The 20627-nt window shown below is 47.1% G+C and overlaps 1 protein-coding gene across 13 annotated transcripts in view; it reads right to left on the reverse strand.

The window, feature by feature from the left end:
• Positions 1–378: 378 nt before the first annotated feature.
• LOC144500714 (uncharacterized) overlaps positions 379–20627 on the reverse strand; it is a 115796-nt gene continuing 95547 nt past the window's right edge. For all 13 annotated transcript variants that reach the window (XM_078224058.1, XM_078224059.1, XM_078224055.1 and 10 more), the window contains 7 exons: positions 17632–17681; positions 13014–13142; positions 11888–11935; positions 10705–10743; positions 5665–5862; positions 2838–2953; positions 379–822 (listed from right to left, as the gene is read on the reverse strand). In XM_078224058.1, coding sequence (XP_078080184.1) covers positions 624–822; positions 2838–2953; positions 5665–5862; positions 10705–10743; positions 11888–11935; positions 13014–13142; positions 17632–17681 — 779 coding nt within the window. In that variant the 3' untranslated portion in view covers positions 379–623. The remainder of the gene's footprint in view (positions 823–2837; positions 2954–5664; positions 5863–10704; positions 10744–11887; positions 11936–13013; positions 13143–17631; positions 17682–20627) is intronic.

Raw genomic sequence — 20627 nt, forward strand, 5'->3', positions numbered from 1 at the left:
CATCACTCGCCTCACCACACGTCCTCACTCTCTCAGTGTGTTAATGCGCGCTACAGACTTCATGAGGAACACAAAGGGCATGTATTAATAAGACAAAACTGTACAGAGGCCCACAGCCTCATGGCTGCCCTGCCCTGCCCTACCCCAGTCCCTCCACGTCTTCAGACTGTCTTCTGCCCAAGAGAGGACTCCACCCCCTGGGGTGATTACCCAATCTCAGTCCCAATTGGCCCCTCAAGCCAGCTGACCCTCTTCTGCTGTGCTGCCCTTAAAGGGACAAGCGCCACAATGACCACACTCCGCGACAGATGACCATCCCAACTCCAATCTCTTCACATTGAAATACATGGCTAGGAAACTGAGAAATGGCAATGAGAATCCTATTTGCATGAGTGTTACCTCAGTGACTTTTTATTCAATTAAAACAGCAACAGAGGCAATACGTACATCACTGGGAAATGTTACAAAGAACTAACTAAGGGCACAGATCTGAGCAATGTTGGAAAGAAAGCCCAATATAATTCTTTCTCACGATAGTGCAAAAACGGGAATCTTTGTCACTTGACCTTGTGTAAAAGCAGAAAATACATAACAGATGCTAACAATTATTTTGCCCTGCCATGTCAGTGTGTGACGCTGTTTTCAATGCAGAGCACAATGAGGGCATTGGTACAGCCATAAGAATGTTGTTCCAGAAGCTTCCCGTTCATCAGTGATGTTGCCAGTCCTTTTGCACCAAAGCCCCTTCTCCATTCATGACAATTATTGTCTGAAACTCGAATCCCTCGGGTGCTTGATCCATGCCAGACTAATTTACGCGGCCTGGTAATGTAAATAAAATTGGTTAACTGTCATCTTACAATTAAAAAAAAAATATTTGTTCATCGGAACATAGGAATTAGGAACAGAAATAAGAAAGTTCACCCCTTCGAGCCCGCTCCGCCATTCAATTAGATCATGGTTGATCTCTTCCTGGTCTCAAATCCACCTCCCCACCTATTCAGCATATGGGCGGCACGGTAGCACAGTGGTTAGCACCACTGCCTCACAGCGCCAGGGACCCGGGTTCGATTCCCGGCTTGGGTCACTGTCTGTGCGGAGTCTGCACGTTCTCCCCGTGTCTGCGTGGGTTTCCTCCGGGTGCTCCGGTTTCATAGAATCCTACAGTGCAGGAAGAGGCCATTCGGCCCATCAAGTCTGCACCGACCACAATCCCACCCAGGCCCTATCCCCATATCCCTACATATTTACCCACTAATCCCTCTAACCTATGCATCTCGGAACACTAAGGGGCAATTTAGAATGGCCAATTAACCTAGCCCGCACATCTTTGGACTATGGGAGGAAACCGGGGCACCCGGAGGAAACCCACGCAGACACGGGGAGAATGTGCAAACTCCACACAGACAGTGACCCCGAGCCGGGATTCGAACCCAGGTCCCTGGAGCTGTGAAGCAGCAGTGCTAACCACCGTGCCGCCCCTGCGTTCCTCCCACAGTTCAAAAAATGTACTGGTTTAGGTGCATTGGCCATGCTAAATTCTCCCTCATTGTACCCGGACAGGCGCCGGAGTTTGGCGACTAGGGGATTCTCAAAGTAACTTTATTGCAGTGTTAATGCAAGCCTACTTGTGACACTAATAAATAAACTAAACTATCCCCTTATCCCTTTTTTTCATTAGAAATTCATGGGATGTGGGTGTCGCTGGCTGGGCCAGCCTTTACTGCCCATTTCTAATTGCCCCCTGAGAAGCTGGTGGCGAGCCACCTTCTTGAACTGCTGCAGTCCATGTGGTGATAGGTGCTGTTCGGGAGGGAGTTCCAGGATTTGCAGCCATTTTGCTGATCTCTACTGTCAACTGCCATAATCTGTGAACTTCTGACCTCTGTCAGCTCATTATAGCACTTTTTGCCTCTGAAGTTAGGGTACAGGTCCCACTCGGATTTACCCGTTCATTCGACCTACTGACACACCAACTTGTTCACACTGATAAGAGACTGTTTAAATGTCCTGACTGTGAGAAGTACTTTAAGGGCTTGAAGATGATAGTCAAAGACCAACACACTCCCGGTGCAGTACTGAGGGAGTCCTGCACTGTCACAGGCGCTGTTTCTCAGGCGAGATGTTAAACTGAGGCCAGTCTGCCTGCTCGGGATGTAAAAGGTGGCTGTTGCACTATTTCGAAGAGGAACTGAGGTACTATTCCTTGTGTCCAAAGGTGGGAGAGTCCAGAATTAGGGGGTCACAGTTTGAGGATAAGGGGTAAACATTTTAGGACTGAGGTGAGAAGAAATTTCTTCCACCCGGAGAGTGGTGGAATTCACGACCACAGAAAGTAGTCGAGGCCAAAATGTTGCCTGATTTCAAGAAGAAATTAGATGTAGCTCTTCGGGATCAAGGGATATGGGGGGGGGAAGGGGGGGAATCAGGATATTGAATTTGATGATCAGCCACGATCATAATGAATGGCAGAACAGGTTCGAAGGGCCAAATGGCCTCCTCCTGATTCTGTTTTCTATGTTTCTGTGTCCTGGCCAATATTTATCTCTCAATCAACATGTCAAAAGAAGAGATTATCTGATCGTTACCTCACTGCGGTTGGTGCGAGCTTCCTGTGCACTGATATACTTTGACAAAATTGCACCAATTTCATGGTGGCACATCCCAGCATCTGTCTGCTACGTTACAGCTAATCCTGCTGACCCCGACCAGTGTATAATTTAACAGGAATGTTACTGGATTGTGTACTCCTGCATGATACAGAAATACCACCTGGCTACGGCCTCACGTTGCCACAAGGCTAAAGACTGGTGTTTTGACTCTTTTTCCATACTCACCATGTGGAATCGGCCATGATATTTTCACCACTGAATGAATAAATAGGCACTTTGGGGTTAAAATGTCCGCCAGCGCCACTGAAGAGAGTGTCCCAGTTGTAAAAGAGCATTTCCCCCTGTAAGAAAGGGCAAGTATATAAAGTGGCTTCACTACTGTGGTAAACCACTGTTAGTTTATTACCTGTATATGTGACATGCCTGGACACATCCCTGCCGGCCCTACCCGAGACTCCTCCCCCCCCCGGTCCAGGTATAAAGGCGACTGCTCCCCACCTCCCTGCCTCAGTCTGGACCAGTTCATCGGCATGGGTGTGCTCCAAGTCTTTTGCTAATAAAAGCCTATTTGTTCTTGCATACAAACTAGTCTTTGCTCGATTGATGGTGCATCAACTACAGTGTTAGGCTAAACATAACAGAGCAGGTTGAGCCCTGAAGACAGAAAGTGTAAGAAACGATAAAATAAACAACACACTTGGGAAAAGAAGGATTCAAAAACCTAAAAAGAAATTAATTCTGTGGTGGGATTCAGTAGCTCAATACCATAAATATTAAATAATTGTATTCCATTGCTAGTAAGAAGTCTCACCACCCCAGGTTAAAGTCCAACAGGTTTATCTGGTATCACAAGCTTTCGGAGCGCTGCTCCTTCATCAGGTGAATGGCTGGTGTTGTGAGACTTCTTACTGTGCCCCACCCCAGTCCAACGCCGGCATCTCCACATCATTGCTAATTAAGTCAGTCCATGGAGTTGCAATTAGCTTCTTTTTATTTGTTCGTGAGATGTGACATGGTTGGCCAGGCCAGCATTTATTGCCCATCCTGAGTTGCCCCTTGAGGTGATGGTGGCGAGCTGCCTTCTTGAACCGCTGCATTTGGTGTAGGCACACCCACAGCGCTGTTAGGGAGGCAGTTCCAGGATTTTGACCCAGCGACAGGAAAGGAAGGGCCGATATATTTGCAAGTCAGGATGGTGTTTGGCTTGGGAGAGAGCTTGCAGGTGGTGGTGTTCCCATCTGCCATCCTTACCCGGTCTGGCCGACATGTGACTTCAGACCCACAACTAAAGTTAAAGTTTATTCATTAGTCACAAGTAAGGCTTACATTAACACTGCAATGAAATTACTGTGAAATTCCCCTCGTCGCCACAGTCCGGCGCCTGTTCGGGCCAATGCACCTGACCAGCACGTCTTTCAGAATGTGGGAGGAAACCGGAGGAAACCCAAGCAGACACGGGGAGAACGTGCAAACTCCACACAGACAGTGACCCAAGCCGGGAATCAAACCCGGGTCCCTGGCGCTCTGAGGCAGCAGTGCTAACCCACTGTGCCACCGTGCCGCCCAACCCTTAGCTCTTAGCTGCCCTCTGAAATGACCTAGCAAGCCGCTCAGTTCAAGGGCAATTAGGGATGGGCAATAAACGCTGGCCTTGCCAGTGACGCCCTTAATGAACAAATAAAAAAAAACTGTCCCCTAAAACCCAGAATGTAAATGTTAGACACAAACTGAGTCGGCTGTACAGTCGGAGTGAATGATCCTGCCGTGGGTGTGACCTCCTGCTCGGAATGTGGTTGGCCAACAAAAAGTCCATTAATTTTTGGTGGCACTGAATGATTGGGGCGGGGGGGGTGTTGGGGGACTGAAAAATCCCACCCCATGTGCCTGCTGCCCTTGTTCTCCTGGATGGTAAAGGATGTGATTTTGAAAGGTGCAGTCGGAGCATTGGTGAGTGGCTGCAGTGTACCTTGGAGATGTTACCCAGCTGCTACTGTGCGTCAGTTGAGGGGACCGAATGTCTAAGCTGATGGATGGGGTGCCAATCTAGCAGGCTGCTTGAAAACTGTACATATACCCAGTCAATCTATCCCGGGAGTTTCCGATTGGATTCTTCCAATTGCATTTTGAGGTCCAGAAGCATCTAGTTGATATATATGGGTCACATGATCTAAACATGCTGTTTTGTTGCCATTAGGTCATTCACTCCAACTGTACAGCCGACTCAGTCTAACATTTACATTCTGAGTCTTAGGGGACATTTTTTTTTCTTCGTTCATTAAGGATGGGGGCATCACTGGCAAGGCCAGAATTTATTGCCCATCCCTAGTTGCCCTTGAACTGAGCGGCTTACTCAGAGGGCAGCTAAGAGTTGGGGCGGCACAGTGGTTAGCACTGCTGCCTCACGGGACAAGAAGTTTTCAAGCAGCCTGCTAGATTGGCACCCCATCCATCAGCTTAGACATTCGGTCCCCTCAACTGACGCCAGGGACCCGGGTTCAATTCCCGGCTTGGGTCACTGTCTGTGTAGAGTTTGCACGTTCTCCCCGTGTCAGCGTGGGTTTCCTCCGGGTGCTCCGGTTTCCTCCCACATTCTGAAAGACGTGCTGGTTAGGGTGCATTGACCCGAGCAGATGCCAGAGTGTGGCGACTAGGGGAATTTCACAGTAATTTCATTGCAGTGTTAATGTAAACCTTACTTGTGACTAATAAATAAACTTTACTTTAGTTGTGGGTCTGAAGTCACATGTCGGCCAGACTGGGTAAGGACGGCAGATTTCCTTCTCTAAAAAGACATTAGTGAACCAGATGGGTTTTTACAACAATCGACCATGGTTTCATGGTCATGATTACTTTTAATTCCAGATTTTTATTGAATTCAAATTTTGGCATCTGCCGTGGCAGGATTTGATCCTGGGTCCCCACAGCATTACCCTGAGTCTCTGCATTAATAGTCCAGTGATAATGCCACTACACCACCGCCTCCCCCATGGCATTGATGCATCAGGCACAATAGTAGGGTTTTTCACAGCTTTCCCACACAACAAAGACTTGCCTTGAGGTTAACGATTGGCACCGATGTCCTGTCGGACCTCTTCACGATGGAAATCAAGTCTTGGTTACTTGAGGTGAGGAAGGCTCGGAAAGTTCCCCGCAGTCCGGATTCCTGAGCCTGTTGGAAACACTGGAGATCAGCGCCACGAATCCCGGCCATTATCCCCGTGAGGGGAGCATTCAAAGCCACCAGGTGAAGCTGCAGAAAGGGAAAATAAATCACAAGTAGATACAATGGAGGTAAAACAACTTACATTTCTACACAGTGCCTTTAACATAATGAAACGTTCCAAGGTGATTTACACGAACAAAATTATTAGAATACAAGAGCAGGGATGTATTTCTGAGGCTGTGTAAGGCTCTGGTCAGACCCCAGTTGGAGAATTGTGAGTAGTTTTGGGTCCTGTATCGAAGGAAGGATGTGCTGGCCTTGGAAAGGGTCCAGAGGAGGTTCACAAGAATGATCCCTGGAATGAAGAGCTTCTCGTATGAGGAACAGTTGAGGACTCTGGGTCTGTACTCATTGGCGTTTAGAAGGATGAGGGGGGATCTTATTGAAACTTACAGGATACTGCGAGGCCTGGATAGAGTGGATGTGGAGAGGATGTTTCCACTAGTAGGAAAAAGTAGAACCAGACGGCACAACCTCAGGCTAAAGGGACAATCCTTTAAAACAGAGATGAGGAGGAATTTCTTCAGCCAGAGAGTGGTGAGTCTGTGGAACTCTTTGCCGCAGAAGGCTGTGGAGGCCAGGTCATTGAGTGTTTTCAAGACAGAGATAGATAGGTTCTTGATTGATAAGAGGACCAGGGGTTATGGGGAAAAGGCAGGAGAATGGGGATGAGAAAAATGTCAGCCATGATTGAATGGTGGAGCAGACTTGATGGGCTGAGTGGCCTAATTCTGCTCCTTTGCCTTATGAGTGTGAGATCTATCTATTTACAGAAGGCAGCATTTATATGGGTCTGCTCCCTACACACTAACCCCCATGTCCCAGCAGTCTCACTTTATATGTGCTCTAGGCACAAAATTAAACAATGCCCTTCACAAGTATATCTTAACCATAGAGTTAACATACCATTTACAATGTGATGATGTGTCCAAACAAAGTCACCAACCCCATTGTAACAAGGTGTTTAATTATGAAGGCAATGGCGATGGGAACCAATGTTTTTGTTGAACTTGGCCACTGCACTCTGGTTAGACAAGTTTCCACTCTGAATTCTGATAATACATATCCCCTCCTTTGGACTCGGTGCGTTCTGTACACCTTTTGTATCAGATACAGGTGGAGGTGGGTCATTGGGGATAGTAAAGAGAACAGAGTCAAAAACAGAAAATGCTGAAAAATCTCAGCAGGTCTGACAGCATCCGTGGAGAGAGAATAGAGCCAATGTTTTGAGTCTGGATGACTCTTCATCAGACAACAGTGTTAGGAGCACTTGCTTCAGCAAACTGGGTACCAGTCAACAGGTTGTTTTCGAGGTCAATTTAATCCTGTTAATGACTTTTATATTTCAAAGTTAAAGTTTTTATTAGTGTCACAAGTAGGCTTATATTAACGCTGTAATGAAGTTACTGTGAGAATCCCCTAGCCGCCACATTCCAGTGCCTGTTCGGGTACACTGAGGGGAGAATTTAGCACGGCCAATACACCTATCCAGCACGTCTTTCAGACTGTGGGAGGAAATCAGAGCACCCGGAGGAAACCCACGCAGACACGGGGAGAAAGTGCAGACTCTGCACAGACAGAGACCCAAGCCGGGAATCGAACCCAGGTCCCCGATGCTGAAATGGAACAGTGCTGACCACTGTGCCACCCCTTGCCACCGGTGTCTTCCCTTTAACTGACTGATCACACCACAGTGACACTATTCAGTCCCTCACGGGTGAAAATAACCATTCTCACTCATTTCCCTCCGAAGGAAACTTTTATGTAAAGTTTTGGTCTGCCAAGATAAAAGCTTCTTGAAAGAAATCATGGCTTATAACCGTTATTGACTTTGACGATTCCTTATATGGTTAATGGAGTCCTCCCTTATTTCAACATTAATTGCAATTGTGGGTTATGATTTCAAATCTCACGACTGCGAGTCTTACACATAAACCCTGTCACAGAATAAAATCCCAAAAATAGATTTAAAACAAAGAAAGGCTGTCAGTTCACACTCATTTCTTTTAACCTTTGGGTCGGGAATTTACAAGCACCCGCCAATCTCCAAATTTCCCTTGCTACCAGCTATTCATTTCTAGTTGGCCTCAGCATGTTGCTATTTACAGCAATTCAACTTTGTGGCCTTTAAAGAGCAGACAAGGTTCAACCAAACTATAACTTAGCTGCAGAATTATGCATTGTCCATTATACCATCCAATCCCCCTGCTGTCCTCGTCCAGACGAATGTGAGAAAAGACATGGGACGTCCACGAATGCTTAAAAAATAAAGAGTCACGTGACACTTGGATCAGCTGGTACAGGTAATTTATAGTAAAGCAATGCCAATCTGTAGGACACAGTTTCAGTCCCCTGGTTTTTGCTGAATTGGTTGCAGTGGCACCAAGCACATTGGCCTCAACAGGCCACTTATCTTTCAGATAAAGCTCGGCACAACATCGTGGGCCGAAGGGCCTGTTCTGTGCTGTACTCTTCTATGTTCTATGTTCTAACAAACTTGGACCAGGAAAGTTAAAATCAACAAAGGTTCCTGTTGTATATTTCATAAATCTCAGAACCGTGCGGAGGTGATGAAGTATCTCCTCAGAGGCCGATGTCCCTTCACCAGATCCCCTTTCTTTACAAACTCATCTCCACTCCTAAGAGTGCTTCAGGTACACAGTCAAGAATCCAGACTGTCAGTCGCCCTGACGTTCCCATATTTATACACAGGTGAGACTGCCTGATTGGGCAGGCAATCATTACCTCAATCAGGGAGCTCAGACTCCAAGAGGCCTACCTCATGGTCCTCATTGTAGTCATTACAGATGACACTAGCTAGTTGGCACAGTGGTTAGCTCTGCTGCCTCACAGCGCCAGGGACCCGGGTTTGATTCCAGCCTTGGGATGACTGTCTGTGTGGAGTTTGCACGTTCTCCCCGTGTCAGCGTGGGTTTCCTCCCACACTCCAAAGGCGTGCAGGTTAGGTGGATTGACTATGCTAAATTGCCCTTCGTGTCAGGGGGATTAGCAGGGTAAATACACGGGGGTAAGGGGATAGAGCCTGGATGGTATTGTTGTCGGTGCAGACTCAATGGGCTGAATAGCCTCCTCCTGCGCTGTAGGGATTCTATGATTCTATGTGTGTAACAGGTTTGGGTCACAATGTTTTAAAAAGTCTACTCAATACTCCCAGCTCTTTCTACAGCATTATTTTCAGCTAATTCCACACCCTGGCTTAATGAATCAAGATGTGGAGATGCCGGCGTTGGACTGGGGTGTCGATATGCAAAGTCTCACAACACCAGGTTAAAGTCCAACAGGTTGGACTTGTTGGACTTTAACTTGGTGTTGTGAGACTTCGCATATTAATGAATCAAGCCCAGTGAGTATCAATAATAAACGGACAGCCATAATTAAACACAGAGGAACTGAACACTAGAGTTCCCGCTCCTGAATGCTAGCTTAAGTGCCTGTTTGCAGAATTAAAGTGAGGTTAAGATCAGGCTCAATGTGATGCTCCCCCCTACTTTGGTTCAATTACCCTTCAACATTCACTATACGTGAAAGACAGATCAGCACGGGATCCAGTTCAGCTCCAAACACCACTCAGCTTACTCTGAAAAATAAATAGCACATTGCCATTCCTTCTCAGTCAGAGATGTGAGAGGGAATGTTAAGATTTTCCACTAAATTCAGAGGAACACTGAACTACTGTGCTACCCTAATCCCCCGGGACGGATCCTCTTTGAAAATATACTCATCAATAGTCAATGTCTTGAGAGCACCAAAGATGTCATCAGATCACTCAAATGTCATTGCAATGCTGCAATGTTGCTGTTCCAAAATTTATTCTGAGATCTACATGTTCTCTTCCTTCCTTTAAAAAAAGTGATCCACCTCTAAATACATCTGATGGTACAAATATTGTAATGACTTCAAGGAGGTGGGACTCTGGGAGTATGAGCTCCCTGACTGAGGGCATAATTGCCTGCCCAATCAGGGAGCCTCGCCTGTATATAGAAATAGGAGTGTCAGGTCGACCGGCACTCTTGATTCTGACTTTGTCCCTGAAGCACTCTAGGAGTTTGTAAATAAAGGGAATCTGGTGAAGGGACACCGGCCTCTGAGGAGTTATTTCAAATATGTTAACTTAATCATAGAGTGAGAGCCTCAGAGACAACATGCGGGATTTTACAGCCACGCTCGGGCGAGACTGGAAAATCCCGCCTGAGTTTAACAGACATTTCCACTGTCTGCACCCACCCCCCGGCCCCACTCCAACGGGAGTTTGCACATTCTCCTCGTGTCTGCGTGGGTTTCCTCCGGGTGCTCCGGTTTCCTCCCACAGTCCAAAGATGTGCGGGTTAGGTTGATTGGCCATGCTAAAAAAAAATTTGCCCTTAGTGTCCTGAGATGTGTAGGTTAGAGGAATTAGTGGATAAATATGTAGGGATATGGGGGTAGGGCCTGGGTGGGATTGTGGTCGGTGCAGACTCGATGGGCCGAATGGCCTCTTTCTGTACTGTAGGGTTTCTATGATTTCAATTCCGTGGTGGGCGAAGATGTCCAGTAACCCATCAGTATTATCCCTCAGGGAAGGGGAAGGAGTTAACAATTCACCGAGTACGAAATACTGTCATCAGAACTCCAGCAAGCAATTGAGGAAGAGTTTTATTTGTTTCAATGACCAGGAATTTACAATTGGGGAAGATATTGATTTGGGAGCAATATAAATTAGGGTGTACAGGAAAGGTGGATGTAGTCAAGAAGCTTATGGGATATGATCTGATCAATACTCGGGAGATATGTTCCCGATATTCATCAGGACTGATTTTTAGTTGAGGTTGTAAACCCGGAATAATCCAGTTGAAAGAATCAATGACTCACCGCAGCTCCTCGATCTGGTGAAACATCGGTCACTTTAACCTGGGAGTAGGGAAAGAAAACATGCATTAGACCCAGTATCAACCTTGTTGAAAACGAGGAACCAAATATTTCCCCCTCAACCCACACGTTGTCTCTAACCCTCCCATTCACTGATTAATTTAACATATTTGAAGTAACTTCTCAGAGGCCGGTGTCCCTTCAACACATTCCCTTCATTCCAAACCACCCCCCTCCGACCTCAGGAGAACTGACCTTTAACTGAATGGCCTGCTAGGCCATTTCAGAGGACATTTAGGAGTCAACCGCATTGTTGTGGCTGTGGGGCCACATGTGGGACAGACCAGGTGAGGACGGCAGATTTCCTTCCCAGGTAAGGACATTAGCAAACCAGCTGGGCTTTTACGACAGTAATTTAATCATTCCATTTTGATGCCAGATTTTTACTGAATTCAAATTTCACCATTTGCCATGGTGGGATTTGAATCCGGCTCCCCAGAGCATTACCCCGGGTCTCTGGATTACCAGCCCAGTGACAACACCACTACGCCACTGCCTCTCCCCATTTTCAATTCATTTTGAGGTGTTCAAGCCTCTATGGTCCTGATTGAACACCAAGGTTTGGAAATATTTATCTGTAAGAAGTTTAACAACACCAGGTTAAAGTCCAACAGGTTTATTTGGTAGCAAAAGCCACACAAGCTTTCGGAGCTCTAAGCCCCTTCCTCAGGTGAGTGGGAATTCTGTTCACAAACAGAGCTTATAAAGACACAGACTCAATTTACATGGCTCCAATATTTATCTGGTCAGAGCCTGATGCAGATGCCCAGTACACAACGTGTGTGATAGCTTTAAAGGAAAGACAGATTTGTTTTTGTCTGTGATTGTGCGATGTTTTAATCAGCTCTTTAGAAAATCCTAGGAAGTTGGCTTGACCCTGATCCACAGTGTAGAGAGAGAGAAAGTCTTTCACACTTAGCGAAAGTTGTCCCCTACAGTTTTTAATTGCCACACATATGGTAAGAGTGTACAAGGCAGTGACAATATCAGATTTTACCCAGGGAAAACATTCCACATGACTCACTTATAGATTAAAAAGTCATCGCAATCCTTGGCATCAACCGATATTGTGCACATTAATAGCATAGAGGCAATACTATCTGTATCTGGAGTGCAGCATACTTACTGATACTGCGGGATCATCAGAAGCAACCCCAGGGAAGAAGTCTTCAAGCTGACAGGAAGATCAGAAATATATTAAAAAACAATGTCTAAAAATGGTAATGAGCCTTAGCAGGTATGTGTTTGCATGAATGGCACTATATAAATGCAAAGTTATTGATGCTGCTGCTGTTATTATCACTACCTCCCAATCTATTCAACAAAATTCCAAACTTAAAACTTTTTGAAATATTTCAGAATCAAGTGCGCAGTCTCGTGAAATTATTCCGTTTATAAAATAATGCCTTTTTTTAAACAACAATCAGCACTTTTTTGCTCTCTTTGAGGTAAGTCTTGTTGTACAGCTCTCCAATACCGTTTCCAAGTCCAGTTTCTACATTTATGAGCCCAAGTGGTGTCAGGAAGCTATTCGGCAGTGGGGGGCACAGCAATCAAACTTGCTACTGAGATGGGAGCGGAAATCTCGCCTTAAAGCTATTAACGCTGCTCTCAGGGTTAAACTGCTGCAGGGCAGTCATTGGGATTGTAATGGTCCGCTCACCCCTGACACTTCAGCCAGGAGTGCATGGACTGCACCCAGCCTACAATTTTCAAGCCCTTTAATTCAGTTCTCCCTTGACTTTCTAAACTTTTTTCACTTAAACAGAGCTAAATATTCAAACTTCCATCCTGTAGATTACAAGCAAGAACCCGTCATGGCCACACATTCAAAAAGATATGGTAGTGTCCAGGTGAGGTGAAAGGCACTATTTAAATGTAATCATAGAATCCCTACAGTGCAGAAGGAGGCCATTTGGCCCATCGAGTCTGCACCAACCACAATCCCACCCAACCCCTATTTCCCACAATCCCACATATTTACCCTGCTAATCCCCCTGACACTAAGGGTCAATTTAGCGTGGCCAATCCACCTAACCTGCACATATTTGGATTGTGGGAGGAAACCGGAGCACCCGGAGGAAACCCACACAAACATGGGGAGAACGTGCAGACTCCACACAGACAGTGACCCGAGGCCAGAATTGAACCTGGGTCCCTGGTGCCGTGAGGCAGCAGTGCTAACCACTGTGCCACCCAACATCCAATCTGCACATCAATGCAGCTTAAATCCTGTGAATAAACATACTCACACAGAGTTTGCTCCAGCCATTAAGCAGTCGAATGAAGACCTTACTTCCTTCTGTCACGTAGACAAAGGAACCTTCAGATACCATTGGAGTTGCCTTGAGCATGGCTTCGACGTTCTTGAATACTTGACTCTGTTACGGATGAAGCATATTTAGCTCACTGAGTAACCGTACAGACTGGGGAAAGGTTCGGATTGAGATTCATCACCATTCCATTTGCAAGACAGGAATGGATATTTATTTCAAACTGAACTCAAACATGGCGCAATTCTTTTATCGATTTATTTTCCCTGCCAATTTTATCCTCTGCGGACGGCATTGATGTCTTTGCTGGGCACAATTCTGCAGTTGGCACTCACCCTCCCTGACCTTGGTTACATGGTCATCACTGACGTCTGAGTTCTGACGCTGAGTGAGAGCAGGTCAGGGGGGGTGATCAGAGCTGAGCCCAATCTTGTGACCAATCTGTCCAATCACCACCCCAAAAACTACCCCCTCCTCAATCACCACCCCCTCCCCCTGCACTACCCCCTCTCCCTGCACCACCCCCTCCCCCCCCCGTGCCACCCTCTCTCCCCGCATCACCCTCTCCCTCCCCCGCACCACTCCCTCTCCCTCCCCCACACCACCCCATTTCCCCCCCAGCACCAATCTACTCCCATCCTTCATTTCCACATTTCCTCCCTCACCACATCCACATTCCGCCAGGATTTACCCAACAGCAACCCGAGCGAAAAGCCTCAGGTGGCGATCCCAGCGTGTCACTGAGATCCAGCATCACGCGTCGCTGCCGTAATCTCGGTCAGATTGGCAAACGTAGCACAGAATTGTGATCAAACCTGAGACAAGCCTCTTCATCGTGCTGAGATAGCGAGTGGACAATCTCATGGAGACAACAAGAGGGCTGAGATTATGTTCTTCACCCAAAATGAGTGCCCCGCAATCCAGTTGAGTGGTTTGTGACAGATCTAATGTTTAGGTATTCAGTCATATCTCTGCAGGACAGCTTGCGATCATTGCGAAGAACATTTTGGAAAGGTGCAGTCCGGTGCGGGACTGCCCAGAGAGAGCATGGGGTTCACACAGAAAAAAGCTTTCGTTGATAATACAGACTATCAACCCATCCAAGGAGACACTTGGCAATCACTTGATTCTGAAGTTAGGGACCTTCCTTTGAAGCAATGGGGGAGCTGAAAGAGGACTGCGATAGTCATACTGGAGGCTAGCTTTCCAAATTACCGGTCGGACAACTAGTCAGGATACCGAATCCTGTAACATGGACTAATACTAAAGTCTCCAGTGTTCAGCTAGAACCAAGCACATCTGAGGTTACAACTGGTGTTATGTTGCATTGGAACAGAGGTCAGGTCAAAACAGTCCATGATCTCAGATTGATGGAAGACTCTATAGAAAACTGGATGACATCAAAGACACTGGCTGTGGTTTTACCAGCTCACCCCCGGTAAAATCGCGCAAGAGCTGAGAAAACAGGATCGTGCCCAATTTCTCCGCTCTCGTGATCTTATCGGCACTGGATTTCCACACGATCAGCCTTTCACCCATTTCTGGCAAGAGGCGGAATAATTTATTTAAATGCTAATTTGCATAGCACTAGCTAACCCTGGGTGCAATCGTCTGGGTTCACTTGCCTTTGTGGCCTCGCTGGGAGAGGTTCTCTCCGGCGAGGAAAGCCTGCTCCTCATGAACGGGGAAATAGTCATGTTAAGTCCCTCCGGGGAGGTTGGGGCAAGGGGGGCTGTGCCCCTTGGACAGTGCCAGCCTGGCACCTTGGCAATGCCCATTGGGCAGTGCCAGGGCGAGGCCTGAAGGGGCAGGGTCTATGGGGTGCGGGGCCTGAAGGGGGCAGGGCCCATGAGGGCGGGGCACAAAAGGGATGGGGCCAATGGGGTGGGGCCAGGTTGGTGCAACCTGATCGGGGAGGGGATGGCTCGCTGTCGCTCTGCATTGCGATTGGTGGGTGAGGGAGAGAGCCTGCTGCTCCTCTGCTTGTGATTGGTGGGGGCGGGGGGGGGGGGGGGGGGTGATTGGTCTGTGAGGCGGGGGTGCAGCAGGGGTGATTTTTCCGGGTGCAGTGGGGCTCGTGATCAATCGCGGGCCCCGTGATAGCTGGGGATGGGGGTTTGTTGAGATTGGCTGCAACAGCAGAGGCCTGGCAGCCCTCTCTCTGTCAGCCCCCTGCTGGTGCAATTGCGCAGCCACAGAGATCTGCACATGCGCAATAACTTCCTCTGCTGCTAGAGCAAGCTGGCTGGTGAATTAAGCCACGCCCACTGCCTCTAATAGCTGTAAACAGTCTAGCCCATTTTTTCATGCACTAAGTGCATAAGACTGGGAGTAAAGACTTGCCCAAAAAAACAGATCTGCAACACTCCCATTTTTACGCTAGCTGGACACTTAGAATTTTTCTCGTAAAATTCCGCCCACTGTCTCAGAGTCTGTGCATTTTCCTTCCACAGGGAAGAGTCCATGCAAATCTGCTTTAGATTCCAAGAGCAGTTATCCTGTTTCAGGATTAGGCCGTTTGATTAAGCCAACTATACGTTATCCTGACAGATAGGTCGGTATGTTTCCATTACCGTTTTGTACCATATATATCTATCCCCTATTACCATTGTTGACTTTTACATACGTGGCTTTTATCTAATTGAGAGGGATATGTTCTTATTTGGGAAAGAAAGGGGGATGTTGCGGTGCACCTTTTAAGAAGTGTAAGGGGTAAGTTTTTCACTCAGAGGGTGGTGGGTGCGTGGAATCGGCTGCCGGTAGTGGTGGTGGAGGCGGATTCGATAGGGTCTTTTAAGAGACTTTTGGATAAGTTCATGGAAGTTAGTAAGATAGAGGGTTATAGGTAAGCCTAGTAGGTAGGGACATGTTTGGCGCAACTTGTGGGCCGAAGGGCCTGTTTGTGCTGTAGCTTTTCTATGTTCTAAGTGTGGTGATATTTCCAAAGCAGTGTAAAGGATGTATCACACTATGTGACTTCTGCATTTTAGCAATCTAGAGGTACAGGGAAGGCCTGTGTATACTTGCAAAACAATCCTTAAATAAAGAATCTGTGTTATTGAGTTACTGGTCCCATCTTGAGTGGTCGGGCCTTGTGTATGGTGGCAGCTATCACAGAGGTTAAGGAAATACAATAGCCAGCATGCTCCTATATGCAATCTAGTTCATGACTAAAAAAGACCAGGTTGAAATCAGTGTTGGCAACTAAATCGCTCATTGGGGATGAGCTGGCCTTGCCAGCGATGCCCATACCCTGAGAACATATTATAGAATCATAGAATCCTACAGTGCAGAAAGAGGCCATTCGACCCATCGAGTCTGCACCAACCACAATCCCACCCAGGCCCTATCCACATATCCCTACATATTTACCCACTAATCCCTCTAACCTATGCATCCTGGGACACTAAGGGGTAATTTAGAATGGCCAATCAACCTAGCCCGCACATCTTTGGACTGTGGGATGAAACCGGAGCACCTGGAGGAAACCCACGCAGACACGAGGAGAATGTGCAAACTCCACACAGACAGAGACCCAAGCCGGAATTCGAACCCAGGTCTCTGGAGCTGTGAAGCAGCAGTGCTAAGCACTGTGCTACCGTGCCGCCCTTCAATTCTATATTCTTAAAAGGTTCTCCACTAACATTATATTTAATTACTATTTGGATATTGGTCTGGAGAGCTCTACATTTCTGACATTGATGCAGTGCTAGCCTTAGAGCTTTGGTTTGCAACTCAACCGTTGCTCTAAGCTCCTGGAATTCATTTTTTTCCATTGAGACACAGTATCCCTACAGTGCAGAAAAAGGCCATTCAGCCCACACTGCTGTATCCCCGTAATCCCGCCTGTGGCTAATCCACCTCACCTACACATCGTGGGACACTAAGGGGCAAGTTACCATGGTCAATCCATCTTATACGCACATCTTTGGAGTGTGGGAGGAAACCCACGCAGACGTGGGGAGAATGTGCAAACTCCACACAGACTGGCTGGAATTGAACCCGGGTCCCTGGCGCTGTGAGGCAGCAGTGCTAACCACTGTGGCACCGTGCCACCCCCTGTAGGAGTCTCCACAGAAATATTGACATATTGCCCGGGACCGTGCAGGGCACAGAGTTAACGCTGCAACGCGCCAGAAATACAAATATAGGAAGATTCAAAGATCAGGAAACCCCCGGACACCCCCGGGCTCTTTCCAAGGGTCATAGTTCAACAACCCATGATCGATCCACCACTGCACTAAGGCAAAATGCGGCAGAGACTGGAAAATCTGTAATAAAGACAGAAAACGCTGGAAATGCTCAGCAAGTCTGGCAGCACCTGTGGGGAGAGAAACAGAGTTAATGTTTCAGATCAATGACCTTTCTTCTGGAAGAAAGATAGAAACGTGAGAGTTTTTAAGCCAGTAGAAGGAGCAAGAAGAGCAAGATATCTGTGATTGACTGGTGGGCAGGAGAGATTAAATAACAAAAAGATTTCTTGATGCAAAAGCCTGAGGGAGTGGTTACAGATATAGAAAAGAGACAAAGGTTGTGTCCAAATGTAGTGTGAATGGCTACATCACAGTAATGAAGATCACCAAAATAAATTATTTACCTTCAGAGTGCCGCCAAAAAGATTATCATTGGTTTTGAGACCTGGAGAGTCTAAGGAGAAGAACAATTGTGTTTAGTTATGAGTGGGAGGTGGAAGTCACAGAATAGAATTCCGATAGTCCAGAAGAGGCCATTCGGCCCCATGAGTCTGCACTGACCCTCTGACAGAATATCTTACCCTATCCCAATATTCCCATGCATTTACCACGGCTAATCCACCAGACCTAAGTTTAAATTTATTTTATTAGTAGGCTAACATTAACACTGCAATGAAGTTACTGTGAAAATCCCCTAGTCACCACACACTGGCACCTGTTCGGGTACATTGAGGGAGAATTTGGCACGGCCAATGCACCTAAGCAGCACGTCTTTCAAACTGTGGGAGGAAACCGGAGCACCCGGAGGAGACCCACGCAGACACGGGGAGAACGTGAAGACTCCGCACAGACAGTGACCCGAGCTGGGAATCGAACCCGGGTCCCTGGCGCTGTGAGGCAGCAGTGCTAACCACTGTGCCCCAAAACCTGCACATCTTTGGAGTGTGGGAGGAAACCGGAGCACCCGGAGGAAACACACGCAGACACGGGGGAGAACGTGCAAACTCCACACAGTCACCCAAGGCCAGAATTGAACCCGGGTCCCTGGAGCTGTGAGGCAGCAGTGCTAACCACTGTGCCACCCAAGTATGTGTGGTGAATCTCTATTTTCAATAGGTTGTAAGCACTAGGATATTTTTCTCATGATTATTATACTGGTGTATCGTGTCAATAAGATTTACATTTTAATGGAATTACTATGGTAATGTAATGCTCCTGTCTGAGTTCATTTTTAATTCATTCAGCCAGATTTATTGCCCATTTCTAATTGCCCTTGAACTGAGGCCATTTCAGAGTCAACCACATTGATGTGGATCAGGTGAGGATGGCAGATAAAGGGGCATCAGTGAACCAGATGGTTTTTTTTTTGAAACAACAATGATTGCATGGTCATCATGAATAGACTTTTCATTCCAGATTTTTATTGAATTCAAATTTCAAATGGGGCGGCACGGTGGCACAGTGGTTAGCACTGCTGCTTCACAGCTCCAGGGACCTGGGTTCGATTCCCGGCCTTGGGTCACTGTCTGTGTGGAGTTTGCACATTCCCCTCGTGTCTGCGTGGGTTTCCTCCGGGTGCTCCGGTTTCCTCCCACAGTCCAAAGATGAGCGGGTTAGGTTGATTGGCCATGCTAAAAATTGCCCCTTAGTGTCCTGAGATGTGCAGGTTAGAGGGATTAGTGGGTAAAAATATATGGGGGTAGGACCTGGGTGGGATTGTGGTCGGTGCAGACTCGATGGGCCGAATGGCCTCTTTCTGTACTGTGGGGTTTCTATGATTCTATGATTCACCATCTGTCGTGGTGGGATTCGAACCCGGGTGCCTGGGGCATTACTCTGGGTCTCTGGATTACTAGTCCAGTGACACTACCACTACGCCACCGCCTACCCAAAGTGCTACCACACAACCCATTAACAAGTAAGTCACTATTAATATCATTATGTGGGGAGATTCCACAGTGGAGACACTAAGCTGAGATTTAATTAAGCACTGTATTTAACAAAATACTTAACTCGTGTAAAGTTCTACTGATGTGGCCTGCCAAAGAGTATTGCTTTTGAGTTTTACACTAGCTGACCCCATTCCTTTCAAAATAGTGCTTGGTAGAATTTCAAGATTTGGCATCCTGTTACAAGGTTATGAATTAGTTATTTATTCATGAATTTGGGATTTGAGCCGCTGTAAACAGTAGTTGGCGGATGGAGGGACTTAAAGAAGTGCAGCATTTCATCAATAACCTTCTGGCAAATACGCAACACAGATTTCTCAAGTCGAGGGGATAAATTTCTTCCGAAATTCTCCTCCTCCTGGATTTCATGGAGCAGGACGATCCCTGGGGAAATTAGTGCCCACTTGGACGTTTTCCAAACCGAGTCAGTGAGATCGATTTTGCTTTCTGCTGTTCCTCCAATTCTGGACTCTTGTTCATCCTTCATTTTAATCGCTGCATCATTGGCGGCTGTGCCTTCAGCTGCCAGGGCCCTGAGCTCTGGAATTCCCTACCCGAATCCCTCCACCTCTCTTTCCTTCCTTAAACCTATATTGTTGGGCCAGATTTGGTCCTCATATAGTTTGGTGTCAAATTCAAGTTTTGTGCTGGAATACTCCTGCAAAGCACATTTTACTACCTTGCAGGTGCTATACAAGTGCAGCTCAATACTGTTGTTGTTAAGGCCTTAAAAAGGGCCAGTCGCCTTACCGCCCTTTCAACACCAGCAATGGGGCTGGCTCCATGTTGAAAGGGGCCTAGGTTCAAGCAGAATGCTTCTTCAATATGCAAATCGGGGTCCTGTGACATCAATGGCCTTTTGGCTAAGATCAAGCATCAGATCAAGCCCAAGATGGGGTGCAATGCCTCATCTAGTCAGCTTGGATCTTGTTTGTCTCCCTTGTGGGGACCTTGAATTGGATTCAATTGGAATCTGAATTTGGATTTTGAAGAAAGCAAGGAATGGATTCGGGTTTCCCCAGTCCACTCTGAGCTTTGTAACTTTAAAGATGGAGTAAAAAATATTTTTTAAAAAAATCAAAAGGACTCCACGAGATTATAACTGGCTGGAGTCAGGTTTTGACCAGTGGCGGAAGCCAAGAGGTCCACCAAAGCTAAGTGTTGAATATTTGATTGCCACCTCCAGAGGAATAGGAGTGCATAGCAGCCTCCACCGTCAGGCTGGCACTGCCCAAGGAGCACCCCCCTTGCCTTTGACCTCCCGGAGGGAGCCACAATGGCCTATGCCCCGACCAGTGGGGTCAGGGTGCCTGTTCCATTAATGGGGAACAGTTGTAAACCCCGTTGGAGGGAAGCACTCCCAGCGGGTGGGGGGTAGATGCTAGTAGACCTGGAGAATACCGTCTTGGGCCCGCTAATCATATGGAAATGGAGATTTCCAAATGATAATC

This window comes from Mustelus asterias, chromosome 11 (genome assembly GCF_964213995.1).
Source record: "Mustelus asterias chromosome 11, sMusAst1.hap1.1, whole genome shotgun sequence".
NCBI lineage: Eukaryota > Metazoa > Chordata > Chondrichthyes > Carcharhiniformes > Triakidae > Mustelus > Mustelus asterias.